General features: G+C 44.1%; 1 protein-coding gene across 16 annotated transcripts in view; it reads left to right on the top strand.

Annotated features, from left to right (window-relative positions):
* Positions 1 to 19,725, top strand: part of TNRC6B (trinucleotide repeat containing adaptor 6B) — a 258,256-nt gene that overhangs the window by 138,550 nt on the left and 99,981 nt on the right. For 3 of the 16 annotated variants that reach the window (XM_030320708.1, XM_032594040.1, XM_030320709.1), the window contains exon 2: positions 2,298 to 2,423. The exons of 12 other annotated variants lie outside the window; for them this stretch is intronic. In XM_030320708.1, the coding sequence (XP_030176568.1) occupies positions 2,377 to 2,423 (47 nt within the window). In that variant the 5' untranslated portion in view covers positions 2,298 to 2,376. Of the gene's footprint in view, positions 1 to 2,297; positions 2,424 to 3,172; positions 3,316 to 19,725 lie in introns of those variants that run through there. One more of the 16 variants, XM_030320704.2, reaches the window with a different exon arrangement.

Raw genomic sequence — 19,725 nt, forward strand, 5'->3', positions numbered from 1 at the left:
TATATTGATATTTATGATGTGCCAGGCACGCTGCATTCCTAGGAATTACAGTGGTCAGCAATCAGAAGACACAGTCCTTAATTTAAATTAAACCTGCTTGGATTCTCTTTCTCCCTCTCTCTCTGCCCCTTCCCCCCCTCACAAAAAAAAGTTGCCCTGAACATATTTTTGCATACTTAGCTTTGGAAACTTTAAAACATCCTTGGTTACCTTTCTATTATAAAGTTTTGCTTTTAGCGGATTTGTAAGAGTGATGTAAAACACCACACAGCGGGGGACACTTGTCTACAGGTCTTACTAAATACAGCTGGACCTTGAGCAATAATGGAATATGAAATATTGGTTTCATTCTAGATTTGTCTCTGCTCAAGTGTTGGTCTACTAACGTTTCTGTGTGGAAATTTGCCCATGTTCAACTAATACAATATTTTTAAAAAGATTTTATTTTTAAGTAATCTCTATACCCCACGTGGGGCTTGAACTCAACGACCCCAAGGTCACGAGTCGCACGCTATACGGACAGAGCCAGCCAGGCGCCCATCAAATCATATAATTTTAGAATAGTTAGATGAGTTTTGCCTAAGTTTGGAAGGATCATTTAATGTAAATCACTAAGAAATGTCAAGTTACTTTTGTCTCAAGTAGTATAAGCCAAGAAAATCATGTATATGAGGCTTTGAAAATTTGCCTGATGGATTTTGAAAGAGAATTTGTACTTGTTCTAGTTTAGTTAAAGTCACTTAATTTGATGTTTATATTCCAATATACCCTGCTACAAATGCTGCTTTAAAAACCAAAGTAGGCTTTTAAAACCTCCAAATGACTTTTTTTTTTTTCATTTTTGCCTCTGGCATATCTATTTTACAAATGACCAACTTTCTATTATAAGTTTTAACAAGAATATTTCCACTTGTTACCTTTCACATTTGAAAGAATCACATAACTTATTTTTAGGGGATTGTAATTGCAAATAGATTGTGATTTTTCTGCACTCAGTGAGGAAATGTAAATGAACCATTGCTACCTGTAAGTGTATATAAACTCATGTAGGATGAAAGATATGGTTGGAAATTGTGAAGCAGAGGGTGTCTGTCTTTCAAAAGGAGACCATCATTTTTAAAAATTTAACCTGGTTGTGGGGCACCTGGGTGGCTCAGTCGGTTAAGCGTCCCACTTCAGCTCAGGTCATGATCTTGCGGTCCATGAGTTCAAACCCTGCGTCCGGCTCTGTGCTGACAGCTCAGAGCCTGGGGCCTGCTTCGGATTCTGTGTCTCCCTGTCTCTTTCCCTCCCCTGCTCATGCTCCCCTTCCTCTCTCTCTCTGTCTCTCTCAAAAATAAATAAACATTAAAAAAAATTTTAATAAAAAAGTTCAATCTAATTTATGTATTGCTTCAAGATGGCGAATGACTTGTTTCTCAGTTTGCAGATGGGTAGCTCACACTGTTGGTTAGTCACCCTCATAGCTTTCTGAAGACCAAAATGTTTCCTCCACATCTCTGGCCCATAGGGACCTCAGGTTCTTGCAGATATGTTGAAGGGGCGGGGCCCATGCATAGAAAGCCTACTGGAATAGGAATAGGCGTGGCCTGAGTAGAATATTGGAGGGGGGACATTGCAGGTGGGAGGTACTCTGCTTTTCTGATTATCCATCTGGGAGTTGGTACTGCTACATATCTCAAAAGTTATAGCCCCTCAGCATTGCTTCCATCCTGTCTGTCTTCTACGCTCCTGATGTCTTTTCTTGGTAGCCTTTCTTGCCCAGATTTTCACTGACATTTTGATTTAACATACTTTTGAATTTAGTGAGGAGGACATCAGGCCCATTCGTTGGCTGAGACTGATGAGGCCAAGGTGTGTGTGTGTGGAAGAGGCTTCAGTTTGGCATTAGCTTACTAGCAGGTTTCAAAAGATGGTGGCCACTGATTGTCAACCTGTCTTGTTAAGTGGAGAGAACTAATTATTGGTGTTTACTGTGTTGTTTAACAAACTTCACCGATAGCTCAGAACAAACCCCATTTTCAGTCCTGTGCTGTTGGTGCTTCCCAGCCAGGTGTCAGACACTCTAGTGCATCACAAAGACTTCACATGTCACAACATGCCAGGTTTTCCCCCCTGCCCAGGGTCTGCCTCACCTCCTTAATGGATTCCCATCAGGATTGCTTCTGGCTATATAAACCACCTTCCTCTTTCTATCAGTCCATCTTTGGATTTGACCATCAATCCCATCTTTGCCCTTCCATCGTAGAAATCAGCTTCATGAGAATACCCTTTGGTTCTACTTTGATCTCTTTCAGGTATGTCATAAGAATGCAGAAATCTACAAGTGTGCAGTGAAAGAGACAAAATTGGAAAGAGAGCCCAATAAATTCTTTAATGATTACTTTGATCAGTGCCACTTATGGAAAATCTTTACAGTTACAGTAAGTTCTGCATTTGAGGTGAACTTTTGAGACCTGGTATCTTCTTTATATAGCCTTAGGTTCAGCCGTCAGAACATTTTCATGTGGTGAGGCCTTCTGCTTCTGCGATTGTATGTTTTGTTTTCATTTCCTGCCACATGGCAGGTGCAGCCGAGAAGTGCCTCCAGAAACTGCTGAAAATTCTGGCCCCATCTTTCTGCAGGGTGCAGTGATCTAGAATCCAGAAGGAGTGTTAGTTGTGGGGTGGACCCTTACTTTGTCTCTTTTGCCCGTTATGATGTGTCTCTCTCTCCTTTCCATCTCTTCCTCAGTTTTCCTTCTTGCCCTCTTTCTACCTAAATAGCATTGCCTTCTTCAGCCCTCTACTACTCACCCCTACCATAAACAAAAGGGAAAGAAAGGAAAAGAAAAGAAATATTATAATACAAAATTTTGAGCAAAATGCATTAACTGTCTTTATATATTGCCACATCTCTTTAAGCTTTTAGGGACTGTGAACATCTAGTCTTTGCATTTTATAAGCCATTGGTACTGTATTTTAGTCTCTGTGGGTTCTTGGTGGTTTAATTATGAGAAGGACGTATGGGGCAGGATCTTCTTTTTTTTTTTTTTTTTTTTTTAATTAATGTTTATTTATTTTTGAGACAGAGACAGAGCACGAACAGGGGAGGGCCAGAGAGAGAGGGAGACACAGAATCCGAAGCAGGCTCCAGGCTCCAAGCTGTCAGCACAGAGCCCGATGCGGGGCTCACGAACCGTGAGATCATGACCTGAGCCTAAGTCGGAGACTCAACTGACTGAGCCACCCAGGCATGGGGCAGGATCTTCTAATGCAAATTTTGGTCCGTTCTGTGAAACCTGAGAGTCTGCTACTTATTCATAGACCATTAGGGTAAAGTGGGAACTCAGTTTCAATTCTTTTCCTCCTGGTTGAAGATGCTGTGGTCAGTGTCCAGGGGCAGTCATCCAGAATCACCTACTGCTGCTTTGGTTCCCAGGGGCTGGTGGAACCCGGGCAGTGTACATCTTGCTGGCTGTTGACCTGCCCTTCTGCTTCCTCTGTTCCACCGTATTCAGAAAAAGCCTCCAAGTGATTAGCTGGAGTAAATTGTATGTGTTGCAAAGCAGTTTGTGGAACTTGGGTTTTATTGCTTGTGCCACTATTTGTAAGCATGATGTATCTCTGAATGAGAACTTGTGTAACCAACCCGGGGGCTACCTGGCCTCGTGGATGCTCTTTTGTGAGAATAATTGACTGCAGAGCAGCTGCAGAGCCGCCTGGGGCTATCAAGAAGCCCTGCTATACTTACACCAACCTGCTATTGTTCTCTCTCTGCGGCCACTGCCACTGCTTTTTTTTTCTTTTAATAAGTTGCCAATTACTGGGGTTTTGTAGGGATGCCTACAGTTCACTGAATTGGGCATAGGAAAAAGGCCGTTGGTTTTTAATCTTTATTTTCTTTCATCCAGCGAAATTACTGATATTAAGGAGACCCTTGCAGTTATTATATTGAAAGTACTGATGCATTTTTATCTTACCAGTCAGCATTGTTCCACGTACCCATTTTGAAAACCGCATGCAGGCAAAGGGTACTTTGCCTCGCATACATTAATTTTGACGATGGTTTTAATTTCAGATGTATTCCACACATGTGATCTAATAGGCTGATCTGCTATTCCCAGCCACTCCGGAACCACACCTGGAAGGTGCTGGGCCTGTTTTTTTCAATTGGTTGGCTTGTTCTCATTGGGAAAATTGTCAGTGTTTGTTGTGTTCAATGATATACGCCAAGTGCTTAGAAGAAGTTTAGTAAGTATTTGTAGCATCGTAGAACACAAAAATAATTAAATAAGTAGAGGTTCGTTCATAGATTATTTGTTAACGTAAGGTGAGATCATGTTTGTATTCATCAAAATTAAAAAGAATCCTTTGGTATTGACTAGAGGTCAAAAGATGACTGGTACTCTGAATATGCTGATTCTGTGACTAATATATTAAGAAAGAATTTACACGCAAAGCAGTAATGTAATCACCGAAAGCACAAGATTAGTCAGATGTTGGCGTGCCCACAGAAGTAGTAATAACCATCAACCTAGAAGCTTTAGGGTCTGAGTGAGGTCCATTACTTGAAAGTGAGTCATTAATTTGGAAATTGACATTTAAACATTGAGAATATTTAAGTAATTGAGTAATTATCTGAAAATTACCATTGTAACAAACAGAAATAAGTAAATATCAGCTTTTGTGATATTCTTGGTTTACTATATGATTTAATTTTTTTTAAATATAATTATTAAAAGTGTTGGGTATTTATCACCTAGAGAGTATTTTCTTCTAAATTAGAAAGTAGTTTTGAATCCCTGAATGCAGTGTCAGTGCTATTTTGATTTGGAGAACCCGTGTGAATTTGGGCAGCCTAAGGGGATTTTGATTATTAGAAAATAATTATTCTTCTTGGATTCTGAAGTTAAGGTGGATTTTACTGTTGTCATCTATCACAATACAAGGGGACAATACAATAGTATTTAAGAAGTTAGGCAGTGCGGGGTGCCTGGGTGGCTCAGTGGTTAAGCGTCCACTATTGATCTCTGCTCAGATCATGATCTCCTGGTCGTGGGATCAACCCCACATCAGGCTCTGTGCTGATAGCACGGAGCCTGCTTAACAGTCTCTCTCTCTCCCTCTCTGCCCCTCTTCCACTCACGCGCTCTCTCTCAAAATAAATAAACTTAAAAAAAAATTATGCAGTGGAGCCAAATACTGGTTTTTATTTCCAGAGCCACCTCTTTGGGTCCTTAGCTGTTTCCTCACCTGTAGAATGAGGTTAATAGAATTTACCTCAGAGGCGCATGAGGATTACATATTATGGGCAGTGTCCAACACATAATGAGCACTAAAATAGTAGATTAATATCATTATTAAAACGTCTGACTTCTGTATGAGATGGTCAGTGAAGAGGTTACTGGCCATGAATATATGACTAGGAACTGTTTCTAAAGATCAGCATTTCATCTTTTTTATGTTTAAGAGTAATAGTTGTTAGGGGTGCCTGGATGACTCAGTTGGTTAAGCGTCTGACTCTTGGTTTCGGCTCAGGTAATGGTCTTGCAGTTCGTGGATCGAGCCCCACATTGGGATCTGCTCTGACAGTGTGGAGTCTTCTTGGGATTCTCTCTGCCCCTCCCCCTGCTTGTTCTTTCTCTCTCTCTCTGTCTCCGTCTCTCTCTTTCTCTCAAATAAAAAGAGAAGAAAAAAAAAGAATCATAGTTGTTTTTGTTTTTTTAAGTATCATTAGAGTAGCAACAGAAAATGAAAGAATTTGGGGACTAAACCTAACAAGGCCTCCATGGGAGAAAATATTAGGAGACATTTAAATAAGACCTAAATAAGCATCAAGCTCTGTCATGACTTGGTAAGAAGGCTCAGTAATTTAAAGACGTGATTTCTGGGGCACCTAGAAATTTGGAAAGCTGGCTCAGTTGGAATATCATGTGAGTCTTGATCTTGGGGCCGTGAGTTCAAGCCCCACCCACGTTGGGTGGAGAGATTACTTAAAAATAAAAAAAACTTAAAAAAAGGATGAAAATGTCATTTCTTCTCAAATTGGCATTTAAATTCAAAGCAATTCCAGTAAGAATCCCAGCTTTTCTTTCCTTTTTTTTAAGTGCCAATAATTTCTTCTGAAACTTGATAAGCTGATTTACAATTTATACGGAAGAGGGAAGGACGGAAATAGCAAGAGGACTTACCCTACCCTGATTTAACACAGAGCTGTAGAAGTAAGGCAGTGTTGTAAAACTGCATGGATAGATCGGGAGTGGAAAGCCTAGATTCAGACCACATGTGTATGGAATCTGTGACAGCACCGGTCTTACCAATCAGTAGGGAAAGGTGGCAGTTGACACTGCAGGTTAGCAGAGGAAAGGATGGACTCTTAAACAAAAGGTGCTGGGACACTCCATGTGATTGGATTAGGGTACCACAACAGAATTCCACAGACTGGGTAACTTACAACATCAGAAATTTACACTCCCACATTCCTGGAGGCTGGGAGTCCGAAATCAAGGTGTTGGCAGAGTCAGGCTCTCTCTAGAAGGCAACAGGGAGAATCTTTCCTTGTCTCTTCCTAGCTTCCAGTGTTTGCTGGCAATACTTGGGGTTTCTTGGCATGTAGCTGTAATGCTCCAATTTCTGCCTCCATTTTTACATGATCATTTTCCCTCTGTGTGTAAGGATCAAATCAGACACACTATATACAAAAATAAATACCAAATGGATTCATAGAAATATGGAAAGATTTAATACTTACAGAAACAAATATAGAATATTTATGATCTTGGGATGGGGATGTTTAAACATGATGCAAAAGCACAAATCATGAATGAAAATGTTGATGCATTCATATTTTTTATAATTAAGAACTTCATTAAATGACACTATAATGAAAGTGTCTACACTAAAGGGAAAATATTTTCAGTGCATAATATCAAGAAAGGATTTGTATCCAGAATTCATAAAGAACTCTTACAAATTGATAAGAAAAAGACCTAGTAGGAAAATAACATGAATTTCACAGCAGAAAAAAACCTAAATGGCCAATAAATGTGGGGGGGGGGGTGCAACTTAATGAGTAATCAAGGAAATGCAAGTTAAACCACAATGAGATACCATTTTGTATTCCTCAAATTAGCAAAAATTAAAAGATTGGAAAATACCGTACCAAGAATTGGTGAGGATATGGGGCAACAGGAATTGTTATACTCTTCTGGTGAGAGCATAAATTGTACTCATCACTTCGGAAAATAATGTAGCAATATGAGTGGAGGTGGAAAACATGGACAGTGTGACCCAGCAGTTCGAGTTGTCTTTAAGAACCTACGTCACTGGGGCGCCTGGGTGGCGCAGTCAGTTAAGCGTCTGACTTCAGCCAGGTCACGATCTCGCGGTCCGTGAGTTCGAGCCCCGCGTCGGGCTCTGGGCTGATGGCTCAGAGCCTGGAGCCTGCTTCTGATTCTGTGTCTCCCTCTCTCTCTGCCCCTCCCCCGTTCATGCTCTGTCTCTCTCTGTCTTAAAAAATAAATAAACGTTGGAAAAAAAAATTTTTTTAAAAAAAGAACCTACGTCACTGAAGAACTCTTGTACATATGTTTGTAAAGGAGGCGGGTACCCGATGTTACAGCGACAATTGTGTGCCGTCATTCAAATTGGAAACCTAACTGTCCATCAAAAGAAAGATGCATAAATATGTTGTGGTACGTTAACAGTGGAACTCTGTACAGCATTTCCATGAATGAACTGTAACACAACATAAATTAATTTCAGGGACATAGTATTGAGTGAGAAAAGCAAGTCACAGAAGAATAAAATAGTATGAATCCATTTATAAAAATGCATAAAACAAAAATAGATTGTTTAGGCTCTAAAGCATTTTGTGGTAAAGCTAGGGGTTGACAGGCCTTTAGTTGAGGGGTGGTTAACTCATGGTGTAGGAAGGGGTGGGGTCATAGAGGGATACAAGGAGCTCTGGGTACTGGGAAGGTTTCATTCTTTAACTGAGTGGTGGGTACATGGGTGTTCTTTTGTGTGCACTAAATATTTAACAATAAAAACTATTTAAAAATTATCCCCAGAAGTTTTATTGTTTTAAGACAGAAGAATAACAGAAATGTCAAGTCTTCATCCAAAAAGTAATTCAAGTACTAAATACTTATTTTTACATGTGTTTTGAATTCTTGTACGATGAGAGATGATTGAAACAGGGAGAAGGAAAAGGCAGGCCCAGGAATCATTGTTGTCCCGTGACTTTTGGCATTGGGAAGCTTCTGCCGCTGCAGACGTGACATTGTTCGAAGAGGTGGCTAAAGGGGGGTTTGGTGGCATGTGAAAGCATATTCACATGTTTAGCACAGCAGGCAACATTCCCAGTCCTTTTCATTTCTTTTTTCTTGGCATTAAGTAATTGAGCCAGATGGAAAAATGTTCTTTCCCACATTAGGTTCTCTTTCAACGTGTCAGCCATTTAATGTTTCTGTCCCTAATCTCCTATTGATAAGACTTCAAAATGTGAGTAGCTGACTAAGAGAGCCCCAGTTTATTGTAGTCTATGTTGATCGCAGCCTTCCTTTAGAACATTCACTTTCCCCCTAAGTTCTCGAGCACAGAGGCTTTAATGACAGCTTACGCTGGCCCCTCTCTATCCAAATCATATACTTAATAGAGAGTAATAACAAAATAAAAAGACCCAGCTTTCCTTTCTTCCAGCCTGTTTGGACATGTAGCCATCTGGCTAGCAATAGAAACAGCCCAAACCTTCATCTTACCAAAACAATCTGGAAAATTCAGCATTAAACAAAAGACAAAGAATAAATTAAGAACTTGGGCTTGGGCATCGACAGACCTATGTTTTTTTTTTAAAAAAAATTTTTTTTTTTCAACGTTTATTTATTTTTGGGACAGAGAGAGACAGAGCATGAACGGGCGAGGGGCAGAGAGAGAGGGAGACACAGAATCGGAAACAGGCTCCAGGCTCTGAGCCATCAGCCCAGAGCCTGACGCGGGGCTCGAACTCACGGACCGCGAGATCGTGACCTGGCTGAAGTCGGATGCTTAACCGACTGCGCCACCCAGGCGCCCCAACAGACCTATGTTTTAAGACTCAGCTCTGCCACTTACTGTGTGTAAAACTTTGTAATTTACTTAAAGTCTCTGAACCTCAGTTTTCTCACTTTAAAATGGGAATGATAATAGAACCCAAGGCATAAAGGATTGAAAGACTAATGCATATAAAGTGCGTGTTTTGTCACTCTCGTTCTGGGCCTGGCCCTTATTTTCATATATAAAGCAGGGGCCAGATACTCCTCCCTACTTCCTGTCTGCCTCTCGGGTTTCACAGGGCATGTCCTCCTTCCCTGCCCTTTAACTAGTTCTGTGAGCATGGGCAAATCACAGAAATCTTTGAAATGGTTTCTTCGACTATAAAGCAGAGATGACAGTACCCATGTGACTGTTTTGCTGCACGGATCCGACAGTCAAGTGGGACAAGACCGCGGGCATAAAGACGCCCTGTCCTCCGTGACATACTGTGGGGACGTAGATACTGATCATTGTTCTCCCGAACTAACACCCAGCACTGTTCCCCACCCCTGCAAGCCCATTAATGTTGTTTGCTGAACATACAGTTTTATCTTTATAAAATAGCTTTGAAGATGTGTGTCTTGGACAGTCTTTGCTTAAAAGTGATAAGAGAGTTTGTGACTCCATCTTGCTTCCAGATTTACCGGGCACTACTAGCACTTTGGTCAAAATTATTTTCTCTGGCATTTGTCGGCATTGCTTTCAGGGTTAAAACAGGTAGATGAGGGGCGCCTGGGTGGCGCAGTCGGTTAAGCGTCCGACTTCAGCCAGGTCACGATCTTGCGGTCCGTGAGTTCGAGCCCCGCGTCAGGCTCTGGGCTGGGCTGATGGCTCAGAGCCTGGAGCCTGTTTCCGATTCTGTGTCTCCCTCTCTCTCTGCCCTCCCCCCGTTCATGCTCTGTCTCTCTCTGTCCCAAAATAAATAAACGTTGAAAAAAAAAATTTAAAACAGGTAGATGAGTTGGACACTTCCTCAGTGTTCCTCTTTACTGCAGTTGAGGTGGTGTTAAAGTTGTAAATAAAGGCGAGGATTGGGAACTGTTGACATACCGTTGGTAACAAGCGTCCTTTTATATGCATCTGTCCTAGACGTTAACTCAATTAATTATAAGGAAGATGTCATGGTTTTATATGCCATGATTTGCTAAGATTATATCATCCTCGGACCTGTCCTTTGCCATCCTCTCCTCATGCTCCCTGGAGAAACTCAGTACTCCTGGGACCTGGTATTCTATCTTGGCACTTGAAGACTGACTCCTGTTACGTCTCAACCTCTCCTCTGATATGTTTCCAAGCCCTTACTCAGCAGGTCTGTCTGGGCGCCTCAATGGGCACACGAGTTTTACCACATCCCAGGCCGAGCTCATTCCCCGCGTTGTGCCTCCCCCAGCCCCAGACCTCTCTGTTCTTCCTCCTGGGTGCTCCCCCTTGATTGACAACCCAGAGTTTACCAGCGACCCTAGTCTAGGAACCTGGAAATCATCTCAGACCACAGTTTCTTTTTTTTTTTTTTTTTTTCAACGTTTATTTATTTTTGGGACACAGAGAGACAGAGCATGAACGGGGGAGGGGCAGAGAGAGAGGGAGACACAGACTCGGAAGCAGGCTCCAGGCTCTGAGCCATCAGCCCAGAGCCTGACGTGGGGCTCGAACTCCCGGACCGCGAGATCGTGACCTGGCTGAAGTCGGACGCCCAACCGACTGCGCCACCCAGACGCCCCTCAGACCACAGTTTCTAAACCTTGGAACGGACACTTGACACTGGCTAATACTTTGTTTTGGGGGCCAGTCCCAGGTGTTGTAGGGTGTTGAGTAGCATCCTTGGCCTGTACCTACTAGGTGCCAGTTGTACCCTGTGCCTTCAGTTGTGACAAGTAGGTTTTCCTCACGTTCACAGATGTCCCCTGATGGGCAAAAACATCTCCTTTGATAATGACTGTCTCACCCATTTCTTTTTCTCTTACCTTTCTCAGGTAGTCAGTCACCAAGCCCCCCCCCCTTTTTTTTAACATTTATCTTTGAGAATTAGAGAGAGACAGAGCACGAGCATGGGAGGAGCAGAGAGAGAGGGAGACGCAGAATCCAAAGCAGGTTCCAGGCTCTGAGCTGTCAGCACAGAGCCCGACGTGGGGCTCGAACCCACGAACCGTGAGATCATGACCTGAGTTGAAGTCGGATGCTTAACCGACTGAGCCACCCAGGTGCCCCATCACCAAGCACTTTTGATACTTCTCTACGAGTATCTTTCTGAGATTTCATCTTTCCTCTTTATTCTCACTGTCATGCCTTGGTTCAGGTGCATTTCTGGTGCCCAAACGATTTTAGTAGCACCACAAACACCACCCGTGTTGAGTACCTGACATTCATAAAGCAGCGTGCTTGGTGCTTTACGTGTGTCCTATGTAATCCTTACCACAAACTTATCGTGGGTCTGAGTTGCAGGCAGCCTACACCAAGCGCACACCTTTAAACCGATAGAGGGATGGACCGGCCTGTGTACTAGGAAGCCTGGGGCCCCACCCTTCTCTGTACCTCTAGGCTGAGCTGGCTCGTGCTTTGCTTCAGTCTGGCAGCCAGAGGTCCTGGCAGTTCCAAGCCTGCCTTGTCCTCATAGCCCCCTGTCCCAGAGAGGACGGCAGGAGGGTGTTGTCAGAACTCTGGCAGCTGTTCTCAGAAGAGGCTGGTCCCTCACCCCCAGCAAAATGGGGTACCCTCTTTCACACAAAGGAAACAGGGAGGGGAACCCGTGTCCAACGTGGTGTGCTGGGTAGAGCTGGCTGGGCTGACTCCGGAGCCTAAAGTCTTTCCCTTACCTTGCACTGCCTCCTGATTCACCTGTCCTCTTGTCCTCTCCTCCTGCCAGATAGCCTTCCTCCACGCGCCTGGGAGGCTAGCTCTGAAATGGAAATGTGGTTGTTCAATTACTTTGCTTCCTAGCTTTCTTCAGCACTTCCTCACCAAGATAAAGTCCAAATTTAGCCTGAAAGACAAAGCCTTTTGTGCCCCTGCTTATCTTAGACCCTTCTCCTGTCATTTTCTAGTTGTTCTTAAGGCTCCACCCACCCTCTGCCTCAGATTGTTCTGCTCCTGCACTGTCCTCAGTCTAGCAGAGTGGTCAAGATCACTGGGAAGCAGACCTGTGTTTGAAACTCAGCTCTGCCACCTACTACTAGCTCTGTGACCTTGGACCCTGCCTGGAATGCCCTCCTCACCTTGTCTCCCTAACTGAAGTCCGTTCTTTAACACTCTGAACATGGTCCTCTCTGGAGAGGTCTTGCTGGCTTCCTGATGCCTTCACCGTCTTAACATTCCATTCTTAGCCTCTGCACCTACTGCCGTTGGCACTTTGATTAGTGTCCTTACTGCCAGCATGTATTATTTACTTAAAAGCATACCTTTGGGTACAGATTAGCTTGGAGTTTTTATGGCCTTTGGGTATGGACACAGGCCAAGGTTGTGGTCTCCGTATACCGGGTTTCTACATGCTTGCAACATGCATCAGCTTCCCTTGTGGCTGTGGCCTTGCTCCTGCCCATGTGCCTTGTCTTTCACCAGCTGGGTATTCCTCATTTCATTTAAAAATAGTCTCTTTTTGGGTCGCCTGGGTGGCTCAGTCGGTTAAGTGGCCAACTTTAGTTCAGGTCATGATCTTGCGGTTTATGGGTTCGAGCCCTGCGTCGGGCTCTGTGCTGGCAGCTCAGAGCCTGGAGCCTGCTTCAGATTCTGTGTCTCCCTCTCTCTCTGCCCCTCCCCTGCTTGCTCTCTGTCTATCTTTCTGTCTCTCTCTCAAAAATAATATATTAACATTAAAAATTTTTTTTAAAATAAAAAGTCTCTTTTTAAAAATATTTATTTACTTTTGAGAGAGACAGAACACAGGCAGGGGAGGGGCAGAGAGAGAAGGAGACACAGAATCTGAAGGAGGCTCCAGGCTCTGAGCTGTCAGTGTATAGCCCGAGGCAGGGCTCAGACTCCAACTGTGAGTTAGACCTGAGCCAAAGCGCCCCTCATTTAAAAATAGTCTTAAGCAGTGCTGTCCAGTAGAACTTTCTCCAGTGATAGAAATATTCTGAGGGCACCTGGGTGCCTCAGTTGGTTAAGCGTCTGACTCTTAATTTCTGCTCAGGTCATGATCTCACGGTTGTGACCTTGAGCCCCACATTGGGCTCCATGCTGAGCATGGAGCCTGTTTGGGATTCTCTCTCTCTCCCTCTCTCTCCCCCCCTCAAAAAAAGAAAAGAAAAGTAATATTCTACATCTGTGTTATCCAGTGTGGTGCCCAGTAGCCACATGTGGCTTTTGAACATTTGAAATGTGACTGGTATGACTGAGAAACTAATTTTCACATTTTATTTAATTTTAGTTCATTTAAATCGCCCCATGTGGCTAGTGGCCACCTTATTGGACAGCTCGGGTCTTAACTGTTAATAATCGCTTAACCCTTCCTATTAAATGACACTGTGTCTTCTCTAGTTTGTAGCTTCTGTTATTTTCCTCTTCTCTTTCATGGGTAACTGTTATATACTGCAATGTATGCAGCGTCTAGAGTAATAAACTTGTGTTAAAATCGAATAAAGTACTTAAGGCCTGAACTCTACATTTAAAAATAGTTAAAATGGTAAGTTTTATGTCACATATAACTTACCACAATAAAAAGTGAGTACTCGCTTAATGAGGGGACACGAAGCCTACAGTGAAGGGCGTCACGGAGGTTTTGCCAAGCAGGCAGCACCCTGAGTCTGAAAGGTATGAGCAGCGGTCCAGGGGAAGGAGGTGACGAGGAGCTGCCTGCCCTGGGTCTAGAGAGGCTGGCGAGCAAGTGAGTGCCAGGCCTTGAAGAGGTCTGAATGACAGGCTCCGGAAATGAGGCTTGGTCCGGAAAGTCATGGAGGGATTTTAAGCAAGCACTGGCATGTTTGGATTTTATTTTTATAAAAATTGCTTTGGCTGCTCTGTGAAAAATGTATCAGAGGATAGCAAAACTGGATCATGGGAGACATAATCAGGCTATAATAATACCAATCACAGTGATAATTATAGAAGCTAACATTCAGTGCTGCAGAGATTCAGGCAGAGAAGACGAGAGTGTGGGAATGCAATGGTCACACGACTAGTACTTGATAGGGTTATGGTGCCATCTCCTCCTTGAAAAATAAGATTTCCCGGGGTACCTGGGTGGCTCGGTTGGTTAAGCGACTGACTTTAGCTCAGGTCGTGATCTCCTGGTTCATGAATTCGAGCCCCATGTCGGGCTCTGTGCTGACAGCTCAGGGCCTGGAGCCTGCTTCAAATTCTGTGTCTCCCATCTCTCTGCCCCTCCCCCGCCTCTCAAAAATAAAACATTTAAAAATTAAAAAAAAAAAAAAGATTTCCTTATCTGGAAAGGTCTCTACCATTTTGCAGTGCACTACTGTATAGGAATAGCTAACCCAAAGCCAACTGAGATACCATATCCTTTAATCACTCTTTAAATATGGAAAAAAACTCAATGTGACAAATAATGATAAAATAATAAATAAGGTCTTCGCCTTAAAAATAATGCAGATTGGGGGCACCTGGGTGGCTTAGTTGGTTGAGCGTCTGACTCTTGATTTTGGCTCAGGTCATGATCCCAGGGTCGTGGGATCGATCCCCACATCAGGCTCCATGCTAAACATGGAGCCTGCTTGGGATTCTGTCTCTTCTGCTGCCCCTTCTCCCCCATGCGCACGTGTGTGCACTCTCTCTCTCTCTCAAATTAAAAAAACAAAACAAACAAAAAAACGCAGATTAGTATTAGTAGGGGAGAGAAGTGGCTGTGGCTATGAAAGGGGGTAGCACAGGGTTCTTGTAACAGAACTGTTCTGTACCTTGACTGTGGCGTGATGGTCGTACAAATCCACATGCGGCAAATGGCAGACAACTAAATACACACATAAATGAGTACATATAAAACTGGTAAAATCCGAGTAAGGTTGGTGGGTTACATCAATGTGAATTTCCTGTTTGTGGCATTGTACTATAATCACGTAAGATTTGCCATTGGAGGAGACTAGGGATCTCTGTGTATTTATTTCTTACAACTGCATGTGAATCTATAGTTACCTCCAAGTAAAAAGTTAAAACAAACAAAAAAATTAAGTAAAGCAGGTCCCTCTTAGAGCTCCTAGTTTTCCGTATTTCCCTTTATCTGGTTTCTTCAGTAACAGTTTTCTACAGAAATGACTTGTTTTGATTAAATTTGACATTTTGCTAAAGAATACTAAGCTGTTTTGTCAATTCTGAGATCTACATTTTCTTCTTCACCCTCTAATATCTTTGCAATAAGGATGCATCTTAACAGTTCATGGAGACTTGGCAGTCCAACTGGTGGCAGCTTTTCTTAGTGGCACCTAAAGTATTCGTGTGTCTTAGCAATCACTGGCATCCTGGATTTAATACCTTTGGTTAGTGAGTCATCCGGCTATGTTGGAAGGAACAGTGGCTGGTAAAGTTATGTTAGGCACTTTTTATGTGGTCTGTCAGTTATTAAGTGTTTGTTTTCTCAGCTTCAAGCTCAGCCTTCTATGCTCTTTGTAATGTTGAAGCTGGGATCCTACCACCCGCTTCTGGTTGCCCGCCTGGCTCTTTGTTAGGTATCGTGGGGGGTGGGGGGGACGGGGCAGAGAAGGAAGAAGGAACCTGCGTCTTCCTGTCTGCTTCATCTTCCCCTGAGGGTCACTTGAGCAATACTACTTTGCTCCAACAGCAACAGCAGTTCCTTTCCGTAGCAGCAGCTGAATCCATTTTCCAGTTTCCCCAGTACTTTCAGGACCAGCCTTATTGCACCCCCCGAGGTGCTGGCACCCCACCACAGCCCCCTCCCCACTCAGAGGTCCATGGCGGAACTTCTTCACTTGGTTCCCCAGCCTAGGACAGCATTGGTGTGCTCTTTCTCTGTCTCCCTCTTTTTGACTTGTCAGTGAGTTAATAATTTTATACCTGGTTAGCCATTCTTTATATTAAAGCCTCTCTGTTAAAGTGTGGTCTGTGGCCTGCATGGACCTTGACGATACCAGTGAAGTTAACAGAACCAGCAGTATGTGCATGGACTGCATCTGGGCTTCTCGTACATGCTCTGTTCTCTGCATCCAGTGACCTTGTTAAAATAGAAATCTAACATTCCCACTTGAACCCCGCAGCGGATTCCCATGCTCTGCGGACAAAGAAGAAACCTGTTCACAGGGCCTGCAGGGCTGTGGCTGGGTAGGCTCATTGCTACTCCTTCTCCTCTCACACTTCACTTCCCTCGTCTTTGTGATCTGGCCACCCTGGCCGCATTTCAGTTCCTCAGCAGCCAGGTTTCTCCTACTTCGTAGCCTTTGCTGATGTGGTTCCCCCTGCTTAGACCACTTCCTCTTGCCACCCCCTTGCCCTTAGCGCCTCCTTCCTTTAGCCTCAGTTTATAGATAACTCCCTCGGGAACACCCCCCCCCCCCCCCCCCCACAGGTCCACACCCCTAGCACATGCACACACGGTATCATGCCCCTCACAGCATTTACCACAGCCTCAGTGGATGTTTCTATGTGTTTCTCTCTAATGACTGTCTCTTTCCCCAATTACTCCATTAGCTTCATGAGGGCAGGACTAAGTCCATGTTGGGTTTTTTCTTTCTTTTTTAACTGCTGTGTCCTAAGTGCCTGGCACATTGTATGTGCTCAATAAATAGTTGCTGAATGAACAGGGATATTGTAAAATAAGTATTTGTCCAGTGTAGGAAGGGACCACTTGGGGATGTCTTAATGGTGAATCAGTTTTTATTATTAGCTAAAAATTTTTGAGAAAGCGAGTTCGATTACTATGAGTCTTGCTGTGAGTTAGGTTTACTTCAGTAAAAATACTGACAAGGAGCCAAACCATGAGAAAAAAATTCACTTATTAAACTGGAACCCATGGTATGTTAGATTGCTGCCTTCTGTGGTATTTGGATGAAAAACATACGAAAACCCTCTTGAAGCCTAATTCCTATTGTGGTTTCTGTATTAGCACCCCTTCCTTAAAAGACAAACATGAAGCTATCCCAGTTTCTTTTTTTGAGTTGCCATTAGTCTCAAATGGGAGATTTTGCTACCACATGAACATTCTAAAACTTTCTCTTCACTCACTACAGCGCCTTGTGTTTGACGGGCATAACTGTGCCTTTGCCTGCCTTTCTGCTAGGTCTGCTCAAGCTCTTGGTCGAATGGGGGAATCCTGCCTTAGCAAGGTGTGCCCTACACATGTCCTTTCTGGGAGCCCATTAGCATGCTCTGAAAATTCCTTCTGACTGTGAAAGCATTTCCTTTATTGCTTCTTCCGTCACTGCATTATTGGCGTCTACCTTTTTGTAGTTAACAGTAAAAAGTAGAGACTGTTTCTTGATACAATTGTCCCACATTTTTTCAAATTATTTATTCAATTTATTCAATTATTTATTCAATCATTTATTCAAATTATTTCGACTATTTTCCAAATTACTCTTTTGTTGAAATTGGATTCACTAATTCTTTAAACTTGCTCTAAAATGTTAGATGACGGGCTGACACCATCTAGCCCAATTTCCTCTCTCACAGGTGTGACCCAGAGCCAGGTGAGTGGCCTGCCCAGAGCTCTAGACCTGCTGCCTCATGTGGTCAGTGCTAGTGAGGACTGTGAACCCACCGTGTGTAAGGCAGTGTCAGGAAAGAATACCGATCCTTTGGAGCTCATCCAAATCATTGTTGCTTTAAGAAAGCAGACTGTAGTGGGGCGCCTGGGCGGCTCAGTCAGTTAAGCATCCGACTTCAGCTCAGGTTGTGATCTCACGATGTGTGAGTTCGAGCCCCACACCAGGCTCTGCGTTGATGGTTCGGAGCCTGGAGCCTGCTTCAGATTCTGTCTCCCTCTTTCTGCCCCTCCTGCACTCACACTCTGTCTCTTTGTCTCTCTCTCAAAAATAAACAAACATTAAAAGAAAGGAAGAAAGACTGCAGATATTGAGAAAAATGCCTTAGCACACTGTGAAAGTGCAGTGTGAAAGAGGAGTTCCCAAGCTGCCTGAGCCAAGAAAACATTACAGGAACAAGTACATAGCCCTTCAAGATAACTGCTTTGAGGGGGACAAAACTTACCCATCTCAGTAAATCCTGGTATGATTGTTAAGATCTCAGGCTTATTTCTTTCTACTGTGGTTTGTAGTGTCATGGCCGCTATTTTCAGGGTGCTTATAATATTCTTAGAGACAATGACCTAATTTAATAGCAATAAGTCTAAAATTCTATTACATAGGGGCGCCTGGGTGGCGCAGTCGGTTAAGCGTCCGACTTCAGCCAGGTCACCATCTCGCGGTCCGTGAGTTCGAGCCCCGCGTCAGGCTCTGGGCTGATGGCTCAGAGCCTGGAGCCTGTTTCCGATTCTGTGTCTCCCTCTCTCTCTGCCCCTCCCCCGTTCATGCTCTGTCTCTCTCTGTCCCAAAAATAAATAAACGTTGAAAAAAAATTTTTTTTTAATTCTATTACATAGTGCCTTATTGATTATTGATAGTGAAGAGTAGAATTCTGAGCAGCAGGGGTCATGCTGCCAGGAAAGCTTTTGTAGGCGGGTGACTTAAGTCAGCTGCGGGGTGCAGGTGCATGGACATCTCATTCCTTTAACAAGCATTTATTGGATGCCATTCCTGGACCACGCATGGGTGGCACAGGGGAGTGCCAGAGGAAAGGCAGGAGGTGACAGCGGGTTCCGGTAAAAGGAATTGAAGGTTTATAGAGGGATGTGGTAGAGGAGACCGGGGTGTAAGCTGAAGCCACGTGAACAACAGGCTTTGGGAGCCAGGCTCAGAAGTGGAGGCTTGATCCTGACGGGTGGGGCAAGTTCGTTGTCCAAACTGCAATACTTTTGAGGAGCAGCAGGCTTGAAGCAGACCTCCAACGCCTCTAGGAAGCAGGCTCACCTGGCTTTTGAGTTTTCAGGCTGGTCTGGCCAGATGACATTACAGGCACCCACAGAAGAGTTAAATTGCTCTTAGGGGTTATCTGATTAAAAGCCAAATGAACTTTATTGTTACAATTACCCCACTGTGTAGAAAGTGTTTACCACTTCCTCTCCCTGGGAAACTAGGCTGAACCCCTTGAGGGCAGGGCCTGTGTCTGTCTGGTTCACCTCTGTATCCCCAGGGCCAGGATAACGGTTGGCACTTAGTAGGACAGTCAGTATTTGCTTAGCAACATGACTAAGTGCCCTGGGCCTTCAGGAGGCCTTCCATTGGGTGTCACGGGAAGGGGCAGGAGGAGGTGAGACTTGAGCTGGGAAACTGCAGCTGGCGGGAAAGATACATGAAGGAGTGAGAAAGGCATTTCTGGAGGTGATGCCTGGAGGGTAACTTCAGCGGAGGACCAGGCCTGGGAATGTGGATGGGAGGCTAGAGGTTCTTTGATGGCAGTGGGAGGAAAGGAAGAGACCTGGATGTGGTGGCAGGTGCCATCCACTTTTGTGTTGTTTGGGCGCTCTCCACGGACTCCCTCCCCTTCCCCCCTGCCCCGAGTAGTACCTCCTCTCCTAACTGCCATTCACCCTGCAGACCTGGGCTGAGTACATTGGTGTCAGGAGTGGCCACGCAGGCCTTCTCACTGTGCCTTACGCTCACCAAGTTGGTTTCCTGTGCCTTTCAGACTGGTTCTTCCCCCTCCGTAAAT

Source organism: Lynx canadensis, chromosome B4, assembly GCF_007474595.2.
Source record: "Lynx canadensis isolate LIC74 chromosome B4, mLynCan4.pri.v2, whole genome shotgun sequence".
In the NCBI taxonomy this organism is placed as follows: Eukaryota; Metazoa; Chordata; class Mammalia; order Carnivora; family Felidae; genus Lynx; species Lynx canadensis.